Source organism: Dipodomys spectabilis, unplaced genomic scaffold (assembly GCF_019054845.1).
Source record: "Dipodomys spectabilis isolate Male_0828 unplaced genomic scaffold, ASM1905484v1 ptg000032l, whole genome shotgun sequence".
Lineage (NCBI taxonomy): Eukaryota > Metazoa > Chordata > Mammalia > Rodentia > Heteromyidae > Dipodomys > Dipodomys spectabilis.
The window spans coordinates 24,244,304-24,260,805 of record NW_024870709.1 but is presented as its reverse complement, the minus strand read 5'-3'; the positions used below and the strand labels follow the sequence as shown (position 1 = coordinate 24,260,805).

The following is a 16,502-nucleotide window of genomic DNA, read 5'->3' as shown; positions in this document are numbered from 1 at the left end:
CGGCACTAAAAAACGACATTCTGAAAGCAGAATGTCACCTAAGGCAAGGGGCAAAGAAAGAGCAGCGTCAGTCACCAGAGTATACTTGTAAATGTTTACAAAACAGGTTCTCCGGGGCGGGAAAACACGAGAACAGAGGAATGAGCTTCTTGCTATTGGTTCACTCGGTGGCCAGAGCAAGAGTTGTGATGCTGATTGGCTGGAGTCAGAGGGGAGGGGGCGGGTGTTGAGAGGTGGGTAGCTGGTCTGACCAACACAAGCCTACTATTTAAAGAGAGGATGAGTGAGAGATGGTGAGAGTGAAACAATCATTTCAACAAATCAATGCTAATTATCCTTTTTTCAGCATTTATATTTGATTGCTAATTTTTGTAGGCGTTTTGTGTCTTTGGCAGATTTGCGGATAAAAATCCTTATGTGGGAAACCACCCAGCTGCCCCACTACAGATGAATGGATCCATATATTGTGGTGCCTGTATACAATGGAATATCTCACACAGCCATTAGAAAGGACAAAATAATGGCAATCGCGGGGAAATGGATGGAACTAGAACAAATCATGTTGAGTGAAATAAGCCAAGATCAGAGACAAACGGCACATGGTCTCCCTGATAGGCAGATGTTAAAGTCAAAATGCAAGAGATATAAGAAACAAAGGACCTCTTAATTTGTCTTATTGTTTTTAGATGACTCCATGTTTTTGACCCCACATATGGTGTATACATGTGCACAGATGAGGAAAGCTAGGGGGTGGGCACAGAATCAGAAGGAAACAGGTGATACAATACAGCAGAGTGGTCCATCAGCTGCACTGGACATTGATGCAAGTGAACTAAGCTACTCAAGGGGCAGCGATGGGAGGGAGGGAATGAGAAAGAGGGAACAACAAAAGGAAAGACGTGGAAGAAATAGATGCATAGTCAAAGCTCACAAAATTCACAAACATTTTAGACGATGATAAATGTCAACTCACCTTTTGAAGGTTAAATGTTTGACAATATTGAGAAATGTATGTAATCAATCTCAATAAAGAAAAAAAAAAATTTTTTTTTTGGGTCCGGTCGTGGGGCCTGAACTCTGGGCCTGGGCGCTGTCCCTCAGCTCTTCAGCTCAAGGCTAGCGCTCTACCACTTGAGCCACAGCACCACTTCTGGCTTTTTCTTTTTGCTTATGTGGTGCTGAGGAATCGAACCCAGGGCCTTGAGCATGCAAGGCAAGCGCTCTACCACTGAGCCACCTTCCCAGCCCCTAAAGAAAATTTTTTTAAAATCCTTCAGTGGATTGTAAACTTCCTTTTTAATTCTCAAACATTGCGGTTTTAAGGAATAGTATAAAAACATTGGGAGACAATTACACTTTGATTTTTTGTGGTATTGTGATTAGGGCAGAATGTATCATTACTCTTAGGAAATGTGTGTGCCAGGCCTGTTTGAAATATTTAGAGGTTACTATAAGAATATTCAATTGAGTTGAAAATAATTGGTAAAAATAAAAATATTTTGCTAGGTGATGGTGGTTCATGCCTGTAAATCCTAGCTACTCAGGAGGCTGAGATCTGAGGATAATGGTTTAAAGCCAGCTGGGGCAGAAAACTGTGAGACTCTTATCCACAATTACCAGCAAAGAGTCGGAAATACAACTGTGGTTCAAGTGGCAGAGCACCAATCTTGAGAGAAAAAAAAACAACTCTCAGGTCCTGAGTACACACATACAACATCTCATAACTGCTATTGGAATTAAATCTGTAGCTGAGTGGGGTAGAAGCAACCAACACTTTGTTTTCCAAATCACTAACATGATGTGATCCATTGTTTAAGGTCTTTCATTTCTTTCATGTATGTGGGTGACAGTACTCTGGCTTGAACTCAGGACCTGGTCACTATTCCTCATCCTCCTTCAGGAAGGAGGATGAAGGACAGTAAGAGGTGGGGTAAGGTTGAAGGGAGGGGTATTTGAATGCATGTATGGAAATGGTCACAGTACCTTCACCCTCTCGTACAACTAATGTATGCTACCAAAACCTTTTTTAAAAAAAGTTTTCAATTTTCTAATTGCATAGTATCTAGATATTTACAAATAGGGAAAAAGACAAGAGACATTGTCTTTAAGAACAAAGTTTTGAGCAAACTGTACCAGTTTATTTACAATTTTAATTTATAAACAGTAACACAAATGTCTTTACATCAGTATTATGAAAAAGGGTCCCATGGCTGAAGTGGGTGAAAAAATGAGACTTGGGAACATTTCTAAAGGAGTGCCAAGAAAATGGAAAAAATGCAATGCAATAGTTTAGGGAGAGTTATAAATATCAAGTGCTGCACTAGGTGCAATTTCATGCAAATGTCTTCATCCACTCAGGTAAACTTTTTATATAGGTATCAGAATAAAATTTCTTGAACTATATAGTCTTTTATTCACTTGATTTCCCTTAAGTAAATTAAAATAACTGGCTGTTGACAGGGTACATCTAGATATTTCTATCGGTCCCATAGAGATAATCTGTTACATTTTAGGACATGGTAGATTATATTTGCTATTTCCCCAAATAGACTTTACAAAAGCCATCCGTGGCCCCAAAGATGTTTCTGGACCTCTCATCATGTGTGACTAAATAGGCCTCAGTGAATTAAGCTGAGAAAGCTGCAAAACAAAGCAGATCACTTCAGTTATGTAATATTAAGAGAATAAAAGTAGCTTTATACCACTGGATCTTTAGTGAGAAGATAGAATAAAAAGAAAAGAAAAACATTTGAGGATGCAATATAAACCAATTGAAATGTATCCAATAGATGATCTGGCTTTTAAGTGGCTATTAGTGTGATCATAGACCATCATCTCAAGAAGGATAAATCAATGTATTTTGAAATATCCTAAACCAAATATACTTGTAGTAATGCCCAATAGCGTTTTTAGAGATACATTTCTATCCTCCTAAGTCCAGCTTTAATCCTAACATGTCTAGTTATTACAATACTTTTAACTGCTCCTTAGAAACCATTGTGAAGTTTAGTACCTCTGAAGCATTTAGTGTCCAAATAATTATCTAATGGAGCAAAGATGACTTAGAAGCCAGTGCTCCCCTATCTCACTTGAGAGCCTACATTTGGAGTTGGCTGGAAGCATCAACCATTTTAATAAAAATACTTCATTCTTTTTAAGAATAAAACAGTGAGATAATTATCAACCTATGTCCTCAGTTTCTGATATTTCTCAGTGGGTAAAACTAAATGTGGTAATTAAGGACGTCTCTGACCAATTCTCTCTAATGTTCAGTGAAGACATTGCACACATGTATCTGTATGGTTGTTTTGAAACCTCAAAGTGACACATGTTCCCTTAAAACAGCTCTTCAAAACAGAACTGCGTCGGTGTGTCGGTACCCTCGGCCCGGAAGGGCACATGGCCAGTTACTTCAAAGTCACTTAATATCTGACCATTATAGTAAATCATTTTATAAAACCAAAACTGCAAAGAAAAACTTTAAAAAAAGTTTAACTACCCCAAGATTGATTATAGTAATTTGCACTTACACCTGCTATTCAAGCACCCCCATGAGCAAATGAAAGGTCTCTGGTTAGTATTCAGTTAGGAAATATATGTTCATGTTTCTCTTGGTTGCCTTAATTTCATTTAAATAAATTTCTTTTATATTAACTTTCCAAAGCATCCAAAACTTTCATGATCTGTTGTTTTATGGCTCTGGTAGCATCTCCTGCATTTGGAATCAAATACCTAGGGGAGAAAAAAAATATATTAATATAGAGCAGCTTTCCTTAGGGACTCAGCTGACATGCCACCTTCTAAAGGGAAGCTTCTCCTGATCCACAAAGCCAGCACAAAGATGCACTCCTCTGTGCTCCCTGTAACTTACTGCAACAGATAACTGAAACTTTTTTGTGTGTACCAGTTGTGGAGCTTGAATTCAGGGCCTTCAGCTCTTGCTCAACTTTTATGCTCACTGTTGCTGTTGCTCTATCACTTAAATGACAACTCCAATGTGGGGCTTTTGTTAACAGAAGAAAAGAGTCTCACAGACTCTTCTACCTGGGCTGGTTCCAAAACCTCAAGCCTCAGGGCTCAGCTTCCTCAGTAGCTAAAATTATAGGTGTAAGCCACTGGCACTTAGCAATTCAAACTTACTTTGAAAGAAAATCTAAGCATAAAAGCAATGTGATTTTGTCCATGGCACAGTTAAAATTCTTTATTATCAAATATACACAACAGCTAGACACTAAGACACAAGGTAATCACATGTAATACTCTACTGCCCCATATAAATATAATCTGTTACACAGACATAATTTTTTGAGGGGGGGGATTGGCTGTGGGGCTTGAACTCTGAGCCTGGGCACTGTTCCTCAGCTCTTCAATTCAAGGAAAGCACTCTACCAACTGAGCCACAGCAACACTTCGGGTTTTCTGGTGGTTAACTGGAGATACTCAAGTAGAGGAGGAACAACCCAAGAGCCTAACTCCTTGGAACATCTAAAATACCATTTATCAAAATAAATTCTAAGAAATGGAAACATAGGTTCTTTTTGTTGTTGTTGTTGTTTGTTGTTGTTTTGTCTCTTTTGTCTGGGAGGGCAGAAGAGGAGTACAGAAATAGAGGAAGGGTGAACATATACAGTCATGGTATTCACTATACACTATGTAAAAACTGAAATATACATTGTGGGGAAAACTGAAATATTTACATGGGGGAAAGCAAAAAAAGAAGTGACAATGTCCAAGAAGAATTGTACTCATTACCAGACTTATGAAATTGTAACCCCTCTGGTATAATACCTTTATAACAATAAAATTATATATAATAAAAATTTCTATATAAATGAACAAAAATTCTATTACATATTTTATCTGTGGTACATATGCAAGGCAGTATAGCAAACTATAAATTATGAATGTAAGAGAAAGGGAAACTAGGGAATTTATCTTATTTTATTACAAATCAATTTTTAATGCAGCACTGGTTATAGACTATTCTTAAAGACTGTTGTGTCAAAAAACTTAGGAAATCAGCTATGAGAACTTACTGAAATTATGTACTACTGGCTAAACCACTTATGATTAAGAACTGCAAGGAAATACAGCAAATGTTGCTCACAAAGTGTTTCAAGTATTCTGCTCCACTAAAATAGACAATCTGTACTTAATGACTTGTAACTGAGATAATGTCATCCCAAGAAAAATCTTACCTTTCAATGGCCAATATTTCTATTCCAGAAGCACTGCTGTTTCCATATTTGAAAGTAATTAGCTCAGGATGTTTTTTTTTCGACGTAATTTTAACTACAGAATTTAGTGCTTGTCGAGACTGTATATAAGCCAATCCTTTCCGTGAAAGAATCTCCCTTAAACAGTACATGTGTGTTGCAGTCACCAACAAATGACTTGAAAGAAAAAAAGGGTATATCAGAAGAAAAAAATTGTAAATGTTAATTCAAACAAGTGTTGTTTTGACATCAATTATAAAAATGTCCAGTTGAAATTATTTTCAAGTTACAAAATATAAACAGGGAGCTCCAGTGGCGCAATCGGTTAGCGCGCGGTACTTATACAAAATATAAACAGGATAATCTATAAATAAATAAGTTACGTAACAGAAGCTTCCAACTTCCTTTCCTTTTCTTCTCTTTTTCCCGCAATACCAGGGTTTGAACTTGGACTCTTGCTTGTGAGGCTGCTATGATACTGCCAAGCCAGGATGCCAGTGTCAGACACCCCAGTGCCTGCTTCAGCCTCAATCTGTCTATGTTGAAGCTTCTGCCATTGCTGGCATCAAAGGTTTTAGTTACCATGTCTAGCTTCACTCTGTGGAAACTAAGTCTGTCAGACTCTTCTGCCCTTACTGGACTGGATACTTGATCTTCCCAATTTCAGCCTCCCAAGTAGATTGAGATAACAAAGCAAGCACCACTGTGCCTCAGCTACAAGCTCAGAAAGGGTTTTAAAATTCAATCCTCCTGAGCTCTGCCTCCCAAGTAGCTAGAATTACAGGCATGAGACACATATGTCTAGAATTTTCCACTTTTCTTTCCTTAAATGCAAAGTTGATATTTTACTGACAGATAAATCATAAACAAATTCTTTGTTAGTCCTGCAGCTTGAACTCAGGGCCTAAGCACTGTTCCTGAGCTTCTAATTTTTTTTTTCTGTTTATGTGACACTGAGGAATTGAACCCAGGGCTTCATGCATGCTAGGTAAGCACTAAGCAGCATTCCCAGCCCATCTGAAATTCTTTTATTTCCCTTCCTCCCCCCCCCCCCCCCCAGGCCCCGGTCATGGGACTTGAACTCTGGGCTTGGGCACTGTCTTTGTGCTCTTCAGCTCAAGGCGAGCACTCTACTGCCTGAACCACAGCGCCACTTCCAGTTTTCTAGCGGTTTATTGGAGATAAGAGTCTCACGGACTTTCCTACCTGGGCTGACTTTGAACCACGATCCTCAGATCTCAGCCCCCCTGAATAGCTAGGATTACAGGCATGAGCCACTAGCGCCCAGCTCCTTCTGATATTCTTATCTCTAATTAACCATCAGAAAGCCAGAAGTGAAGCTGTGACTCAAAGTGGTAGAACACTAAACTTTCAAAAAAGTTCATGACAGTGCTCAGACCCTAAGTTCAAGATCTAGGACTGGCACAAAAAAAAAAAGTTATGCTGGGTGCCTGTGGCTCATGCCTGTAATCCTTGCTACTCAGAAGGCTGAGATGATGACTGAGGTTTGAAGCCAGAATAGGCAGGAAAGTCTGTGAGATTCATCTCCAATTAAGCACTAGAAAAGTAGAACTTTGGCTCACAGTGATAGAGCTCTAGTCTTGAGTGAAAGAGCTCAAGGACAGTGTCCAGTCCCTGAGTTCACATCTCATGATCTACACAGACCAAAAAAAGATACTTTAAGATACTAAAATTTCTTAGTAAAATTTGCATGTTATATATTAATTTTTTAAATGTATAGAAGGAATAATGGCATTGAAGTTGTCTTGGATAATTATTACACTGAAGCGTTTAGGAATGAAGTCTTCAAATGGCTTGACAAAAAAAGTGTATGCATAGAGACACTGACATAAACAGTATTAGAACATGTTGCCAGGTTTTCAATGTACAATTTCATTAATATCTTTTAATTTTTTCAAAATAACAATACTTTAAAAACTTGAGACAAACAAGCAGATATGTAGCAAATTGTATTTTTGTAATTCAACTTTATCATTAATTCCCTAAAATTCAATTTTACTTTTGAAAAAGACATTTTCAAAAGTACCTGGGAAACATGTGTCCATTTTCTTTCACTTCTTTACAAGGGAAATGATGCTTGATGTCTGGCTTGTTTATCCAAGTCTGAATGTTTACAACTTCTTTTCTATCATCATCTGACATTGAAGAACTGTCTATTTCATCTATAAAGAAAGCAGCGTGTTAAAATGGACATTATTGCAGGCACCAGTAGCTCACGCTTGTAATCCTACCTACTCTGGAAGCTGAGATCTGAGGATCACAGTTCAAAGCCAGCTTGTGCAGGAGAGTCAGTGGAACTCATACCCAATTAACCACCCTCAAAAAAAACTGGAAGTGGAGCTGTGACCCCAGTGGTAGAGTGCTAGCTTTGGAAGAAAAAAAAAGCTCAGGGGCAGCGCCTAAGTCCCAAGTTCAAGCCCCAGCACTGGCACACACACACAAAAAAGTGGACATTATCAATTTTAACGTATTTCTTAACCTGAGATTTCAAAATTATTTCTGTAGTATTTTAGATGACTGTCTATAGTATTTTAGGTTTGAGAGAATGAAAATCAATTCTAACACACTATTTCCTTATGTATATATATATATATATATACACACACAAATATTATGAAATATGATTTTTATATTGTGAATGAACTTTAAAAAAATGTCTTGACATAGATAATACAACTCTGATCTGACTAGTCTATGGAGAGATGGTTGAAGCACCTGACTTGAGATAAAGATGGCCGAGTTTTTTCTTTGCTGGTCTCTGATTTTAAAAAAGAAAAACAATAAAGTTTCCAGGAATAAATGAGTAAAATTCTTTTTTATTAGAAACACCAAAAACATTCCAATTTAATCTAGTTTTTAAAAATTAGTAAATAAGTTCTTAGGCAAACAATAAATGTTCTTCCCTTTGATGTCTACTGTTAAAGAAATAAACATAATTAAAAAGAAAATGTTTTTCAACTTAAGTAACAGTGACACCTCTCTACCCAATCACAGACTCTTCTCAGCCTCATTGAATTGAGTAGTCACTACCTCTATTTGGTATGACTTGTTCCACAAATGCTTTTAATTTAGCCACACATAAATATCCTTAAATAGAATGTAGCAGTGTTTCCAGTTTAAACATTTATAAAAAATAGATCATTTAATTACATTCTTCTGCAACTTCTACCCTGCTCCTAGCATTATTAAATGTATGCTTGTTGATATATATAGATCTAAATTTCTCGTTTTCATACTGACCTATTTCCCCCTGTATGTGTATGATAAATGTAAACATGCCACATGTATTCATTCATTTGCATCTCCTCTAATGAAAGAGGTTGAGATATTCAAGGAGAGACAGAAATAGGAAAATGGCCACAGAAAAGGAAGAGGAAAAGCAAACAACTAGAGATAGCATATTTCTCTCAATACAAGATCTCTAGAAGGTAATTTTGAAATGTCTACAAAAATGTCAAATGTGATTATTTTTAATGTAGTAATCCTACTGCCAAGAATTCACTCTCTGTAGATACTTTCAATAGTTCATCCAGACATATGTATGAAAATATTGCCATTCGAGCTGGTGGCCAGTGACTCATGCCTGTAATACTCGCTACTCAGAAGACTGAGATTTGAGGATCACAATTCCAAGCCAGACGGGGCAGTGAGACTCTGATCTCTGATTAACCACCAAAAAAGCCAGAAGTAGAGCTATAGCTCAAATGGTTCAGTGCTAGCCTTGAACAAAAAAGCTTAGGGACAGCTCTCAGGCCCTGAATTCAAGCCCAAAGACCAGCATTTTTTTTTCTAAAAATGCCATGTGAAACAGAAAAAAAAAAATTAAGTAGTTATGGTATATGACAAAGAATTGAGAAGGCAGATAGGCTGAACTGGAAAATACCGTGTATTTATTATACTACTAAGTGGAAAGGGCAAGATAAAAGTTAGGAATCACTTTCTTCCTCCTTTTATACACTTACATACATTTTTCCTAACTAAATACATATTAAAATTAATTATGATTAATCAGGATAATCTGGGCTATTGAATTATAAACCGGTGTAATTTTTTTTTATTGTAAAGGTGATGCACAGAGGGTTTGTACAGAGGGTATTGAGTACATTTCTTTTTTTGCAGTCATGGGTTTGAACTCTGGGCCTGGGCCCTGCCCTGAGTTCTTCAGCTTAAGAGCACCACTTCATTTTCTGGTCGTTAACTGGATATGACTCACAGACTTCCTGCCTGGGCTGGCTTTGAACCTTGATCCTCAGATCTCAGCCTGCTTAGTAGCTAGGATTATAGGCGTGAGCTGGCATGAGTACATTTCTTTTAAACAGTGTCACCCCTTCAATTGTTTTGTAAAATAAATACAAAAAGAAAAATTTCCCTAACCCAATGTCCCCATCTTGTGGCCTTTTAGAATACTGCATCAAGTTTTTTTCAGATGTCCATTTTAGAATTCTCTGAACTCTTATAATCTCTTAGTGAGAGACGAAAGGAACTTAACAGACTTTTCATGTCTACAGCTAAAGTCTTCCCCCTTTTGACCCTTCAATTCTTCCTGTAGAACATCACTGGTTGTTTTATAAAGCAGTCAGTTATAATTCATTGGTTCCAGGATGATTTCTACAATTACTCTCGGTGGCTGAAGAGAAAGTCTGTAGTTAAGTGATACCGTACCTGTGTCATATTCTTCTTCATCTCCAATGCTGAAAACCGGCTTCACACCACGGTAAGGTTTGCCTACTCTGTCACTGCTGCTCACGTGCCTACATTCAAAGAATTTAAGAGGGAAAATATCACTTAAGTAAAGATTTTTTACTAAGCATCACATAAATATTCAAACAAATGTTCTTTGGTCCTATGCCACACCCATAACTTTAGGACAGCTATGTTAAGGAAATTGAAGATAAAGAACTTATGTTAGCAATGTTAGCAAAAGTACCAAACATACTTGAGAAGCTGATATTTCTTAACTCTGTAAACTGAAATTATTTGTTCTAACCAAAGCTTAGATCTGCTTGACCCTCAGAAGTTACTTATCTTTCTGTGTTCTATTTCCTCATTACTAAATTTGTGATAGCAAATTTAGGGTTACTGTGAAAAATAAATGAAAGATTTTTTTCTTTAGAAAATGCCTACTAGTTAGTTCATGTATATGTGTATATATATATATATATATATATATATATATATATGTTTATTATGTAAAACAAGTTATAGGGGTTGGAGGCATGGCTGAGGTCATAGAGCACCAACCAATGAGCAAAAGTAAGGGTAAGATACTGGGTTCATGCCCCATCTTGGCTCAAAAAAAAAAAAAACTCCAAAAAACAAGAAATAGCACTATTTAAATTTAATAACAGTGCTCAAGGCTTCTCTTACAAGTGTCTTGGAATTTTTTCCCCAGATTTTCTTATTCCTGGTATTACTTGTGTGTGTGTGTTACTGGAGATTTACTCAGAGGCTCACATGAGCTATACCCCTCAGCCTTCCTTTCTTTTTCTTGTCTGAGACCATGATTCAAACTCTTAACCAACACTTTTGTTCACAGGCTGCTGGAGTACCACCTCAGCCATGCTTCCAACCCCATCCCTACTTTTATTTTAATCAAAGCTAAGATTTTATTTCTAGTGAATAAATATAAGCAATGAAAATGAATCTTTCTTTTTCAAGAGGCAGATACATGAGAAACATGAGGCAGAAACATATAGACTCAATTAGTACTACAGGAAGTGTGATTCCTCTCTTACTATGGTAATACCTAACCGCTTTTCAAGTAAACAAAACTGAAATTAAAATACTTTAACAAAATACTACATGCTTCTGGGGGGGAAAAAACTTGCTCTATTTGCAGGATAAGACTGAGGTTTAGGGGAGGGGGGAGGCTGGGAAGGGAGGTGAAGGGTAAACAAAGGAGGAGGCTGCAATGCTTGGTAAGAAATGTATGCATTTTCCTGCCCATGTAATTGTAACCCCTCTGTACAGTATGTTCTCAAATAAAATAAAATAAAATTAAAAAAAAAAAAAGACTGAGGTTTATCCACTCCAGAGGAAGGCTTTGCTTTTTGCTTTTCTTCATCATACATGAAGACACTCAGAATCCTTTTCTATCCTCTACTTTTCAAACACAGTCCAAAGTGTGTCATGTCTCAGTTTTAATAAATTAATTTTAATTTTTTTTTGAGTCCGGTCGTGGGGCCTGAACGCTGGGCCTGGACGCTGTCCCTCAGCTCTTCAGCTCAAGGCTAGCGCCCTACCACTTGACTTGAGCCATAGCGCCACTTCCGGCTTTTTTCATTCTGCTTATGTGGCCCTGAGGAATCAACCCAGGACCTCAGGCATGCAAGGCACGGGCTCTACCACTGAGCCACCTTCCCAGCCCCTTGAATTTATTTTAATAATAAGTTTAATGTATACCATCAATTAAGAGCTTACTATACCCTAATTTTGTTGAAAGAGACTTACATTTTTACTTCTTCCAAACAATATTCCTCCAAAAAAGCAATTATGAATTAGGTTAACTTGTGCATGAAGTTTAAGTTAGAAGCAAGAAACTCACTTAGTTTTTAGGTTAAAATATAGCTAATGTAAAATTATCCTGTATATTACCAAATTATGTTCATTCTAAAGGGCTATATTGTGTATCAGTGATGTTCTGCCAAAGCCTGTGGGTGAAGTCAGCATCCAGCCTTGAAATGGAGAGGAAGAACCAAGTTGGAAGTTTTAAGGCGTTGGGGGGGGTGGGTGGGGGGTGGGGGGTGATGAGCTCCTCAACAGGAAATTGGAACCATGACCCACCATGGTTCTCTTTTACATCCCAGCCATGAGGTGACCCGCTTTACCCCACTGTGTACTCCCCACCACAAAATGCCACTTCACCACAGGTCCAAAAGCAATGGGTCAGTCCTAACATTGACTGAAACATCCAAAATTGTGAGTAAAAATAAACATTTCCTCTTTTTAAAGATTATCTCAGGCATTTTGTTACAGTAATGAAAAGCTGGTAAAAGAGAAAATGAATAGTTCAATCAACTTTAAAACTCAGACTGAACATTTTATTAAAAGGCAAAAGAGAAAATGCTCATTTAGATTATAAAATTCTGATATTAAATTGTAAATTATCTTGATATTAAAGCTTAAACTACTACAGCATAAAAAATAACCATCATGCTATACTAGAATAAATATTTGAACCAAAAAATGAGTAGGAGATAATTATTTGAAAAACAAATTACTAATCTAGATTATATACCCCAAAGATTTTATGAATGCTAAAGAAAGATTACTCTTTAAATACTTGCTAAAAATGAATAAAAATCAATGGCTAGAATTTGTTGTTGTGGTGGTGGGGGGGGAGATGGTTGGACTATATTTAAGAAGAGGTGTATTGGTTGGGCATGGTGGCTCATACTTAGGATCCTAGCTACTTGGGAAATAAAGATCAGGACTGAAGTTCAAGGCAGTTCAAGCAAAAAGTTAACATGATCTAAACTCAACCAATATGGGTGTGGTGGCACATGCTGTCATCCAGCTATCTGGGAAGTACAAATAGAAGAATAATGGTCCAGGCTGGCCTGGACATAAACATAAATCAAATCCCAAAAAGAACTAGAACAGACAGTACAGGCTCATATCTATAATCCTAGCTACTCAGGAGACTAGGAAGATCGTGGTTTGAAGACAGCCTGGGCAGAAATATCTACAAGACTCTTATTTCCAATCATTAACCCTCAAAGTGTCAGACTGGATGCATGGCTCAAGAGGGAAAGCACCAATCATAGGCAAGTAAGCCAAAGCACAGAACAAGGCCCTGAGTTCAAGCCTTGGTACCAGTACAAAAAAAAAAAAAAAACACCAGAAACCCCATAAAATAAGTGTTTTTAATTTAATTTCTTATTTCAGAAAAACAAAACTTTATTAATTTTGTTTATAGTACATATGTGACAGGTGATTTGCAGTCATAAAAATTTAAGTACTTGGAGAAAACATGAGAGTTAAGTTAGACTAACTCAATGGTCTCATTGCAGGAAAAAGGAGAAAGATGATTTACAAACAGATTACAACTTTATGTTATTTAGCTTATTTTTTGTTTGAACTCAAGATCATATGCTTACAGACAGGTGTTCTACCACTTGAGCCATACTCCTAGTGCTAGGATAGAATTTTCAAAGAAGGGGGCTGGGAAGGTGGCTCAGTGGTAGAGTGCTTGCCTTGCATGCATGAGGCCTTGGGTTCAATACCTCAGTACCACATAAGCAGAAAACATCGGAAGTGGCTCTGTGGTTCAAGCGGTAGAGTGCTAGCCTTGAGCTGGAGAGCTGAGGGACAGCGCCCAGGCCCAAAGTTCAGGCCCCACAGCCAACAAAAAAAAAAAAAAATTCAAAGAAGCAATGCCCTTTAAAATAATTTTAAGTAAAATTATAATAGGTTCACTATGTGTAGAATAGGTAGGATCAATCAATAAATAAACTCTCATCATGCAAGTTATTAGGTAAGCAATGAAATGCTGGATCTAGTCACTGAAAAATTGAAATAACTTGAGGAAAATATCAATCTATTCTAAAGCTTAACATACATCAAAAGAATGACTAGAATTTCCTTTTAAATGTTCATAATTAATATTTGACTTAAATTGCATAGAAATTTTAAGTAGAAAAACTAAGACTGTGTAAAATTAAGTTGATTGTAATGTTCTTTACATCCTAACTAAAGGCTCAGACTTTTAAATCTTATACTTGTGGGAATCTTTATGTCTTTTAATGACAAACACTTCATCTTAGTGGAGGAGGTACAGACGTAAGATATTAAAATATCTAGCATGATTTCTTTCAAAGAACTATAGGTAGAACCCTAGAACTCTGGCTCTTTTGAACAGATGTATGTATATTTAATTCACCAACCTAAAAACATACATTTTTAAACCTAAAAATCACATGTATTTACATAATGCATATTACAGTTTTCGAGGCTAGGAGTGCAGCTCAGTTGCAAAGAGCTGAGACTCCACAAGGTCCAGAGTTCAATTCTTCACACCAGACATTTTTTTGAACCATGAACTATAGGTTCTATAGGTACTATAATTTTGTTCAAGCTGCAAATTGGTAGTAGTAAATTATTTTCAAAGTTAATGTCCTGCCTACTCTATATTACACATATTACCCTTTCTTGTCTCAGAACCAAAACTGCCCAGTTTATGAAGTTCTTAGGTTTGAACAAGTTTGATTTTTACCTAGGAAGAGAGACAGAAACATGCAAGGAAAAAAAATGACCCAAGTAAAAAACAAAAAGAAAAGCAGAACTCCCAGCACACACACTCCTATAAGCAATATAAGCAAACTTCAGCTTTTGAAATACTGCATGAAGTTACAGCCAAAAAACACAAGTGTACAACGTGAAGCATGCTGATGGAAAAGGAAGGCTCAACAGAGCTGCTCTACTTTGGCTTACCGCTCTGCACATGATCTGTCTGGCCAGGGAAGATTGAAAGACATTCTATAGCAAATCGAGGCAGAGGACAGAATGAAATGATTACAAAGAAAAAAAATGCAACAGCTTTAAAAACAAAAATATAGTGTAATCACTTTCCCTAACTCAGAAGTACATTACAAAGAAAATATTTCAATCATTCCAAGTACAAAGAAATATAAAGAGAAGCCAGCTTTAATTCATACATTAACAAAGACAACTGTCTTTTTAGCTGACAATCACCACTAATTTACATTAGTTACATGAAATGAGTGTATTTTAAAATAAAAATTTAAATGGTCATGCCACAAAATGTAGCAGAAATAGTATTGCAATTCAGAAGCACTAACTCCAAATAAATGTTAGGCTCTTGTGAGCAAATCTTTCAGGCTTGATAAAACACTTTAACAGCAATCAAGAGTATTTTACATAAGGGAGAGGGGTTTTTTTGGATTAGCAAAAATATTTTATTATCATTTTTAGTATTTACTAAATACAAATAAATGTACTTCTGACATCCAGTTCTTACAATCAAGTATTTCACTTCCCAGGATACATGCAAGTAATAAAATACGAGAGTGAAATCAAATACTATAAAAAAAGCTCCCAAGCTTACTTGTTTAGAAACAAATTCTGTTACAATTATATAGTCTTAAACTTGTTCCCAAACAAGAAAGATCAATACATGGCAAATATATATGTATTTACAGTTACAGATATATATATATATATATATATATATGTATGTATGTATGTATATAAAACAATGAGTAGTAAAATAGATACTTAAATTTTCTTATCAATTGTTTACCAGGTCCATTTTATTTCACAGGAAAATGGAATCTGTTTATATTTTTAGACAAAATTCTATGAAGATCTATATTTCATGAAGTGGGATTCTACCATATTAGTATAAGCAAACTGTCTACAGTTTAAATTAGTGGAGCAGAGGAAAAGAGTTCCTACTATGAAATCCCTGCATTTGGTAGATGATCCTCATCCAGTTACTATTTGGGAAACAGCTGCTATATGAAGCACAGGACGTTTAAGCACATTTGGGTATTTTTTTTTTTAATGAATGGTATTTGTATCTTATTCTGAGCAGTGGGAAAGGGAAGGCATCTCCACAGCCAAATTTTACAAAAATACAATATACCCTGCAATTATAATAAAAATGATAAAATTATCTGAGAAAATGTACTTTATGATTCTTTCCTAGAAAACTCCCAACAAACGTATTTACTGTAAAACACATTTCCTTAGTTCTAATAAGTCCTCATAAGCTTATACTGTATAAGAAACTCACCGGTCCACAGGAGTTGATGTATTCTCAATAAAACTAATAACTTTTTCCCTGACATTAACAGATTTTGTCTTCAGAGCCACAGTCATTTTATTTACTAGTGATTTCATTCCTCTATCATTTGATCCATTAGAAGATTCTCCCTGAAAAATAAGAACATAAGATTAACTGTTCTCCAAATAATTAGCACACTACTAGTAAAGGTTATCCATGTTACATACTGAATTATATCTCTCAACAAACAATTACATTAAAATCCTAACTCCTAGTATATCTCAGAATAAGACTGTACTTAGAAATACGGCCTTTGAAGTTAGCAAAAACTTGTCTCAATCAATTAACTGGGTTTCTGTAATCTCAACTGCACGTAAAATATATGTACAGAATTTACCTATGAATCTACATAGGAAAATCCAGGTATCAGATCAGCCCTAGGCAAAAACATGAGACTATCCAAAAAGTACTAAAGCTCAATCAGCTGGGGGAATGGTTCAAGTGGTAGAGGTCTTGCT

The 16,502-nt window shown here is 36.4% G+C and overlaps 1 protein-coding gene across 2 annotated transcripts in view; it reads right to left on the bottom strand.

The window, feature by feature from the left end:
• Window positions 1–2,700: 2,700 nt before the first annotated feature.
• The window catches only part of Tbc1d23 (TBC1 domain family member 23), a 52,872-nt gene continuing 39,070 nt past the window's right edge, over window positions 2,701–16,502 (bottom strand). The window contains exons 14-19 of one of the 2 annotated variants that reach the window (XM_042676898.1): window positions 15,994–16,133; window positions 14,670–14,714; window positions 9,900–9,988; window positions 7,264–7,399; window positions 5,199–5,393; window positions 2,701–3,732 (exon numbers count right to left, since the gene is read on the bottom strand). In XM_042676898.1, coding sequence (XP_042532832.1) covers window positions 3,651–3,732; window positions 5,199–5,393; window positions 7,264–7,399; window positions 9,900–9,988; window positions 14,670–14,714; window positions 15,994–16,133 — 687 coding nt within the window. In that variant the 3' untranslated portion in view covers window positions 2,701–3,650. The remainder of the gene's footprint in view (window positions 3,733–5,198; window positions 5,394–7,263; window positions 7,400–9,899; window positions 9,989–14,669; window positions 14,715–15,993; window positions 16,134–16,502) is intronic. The other variant, XM_042676899.1, reaches the window with a different exon arrangement.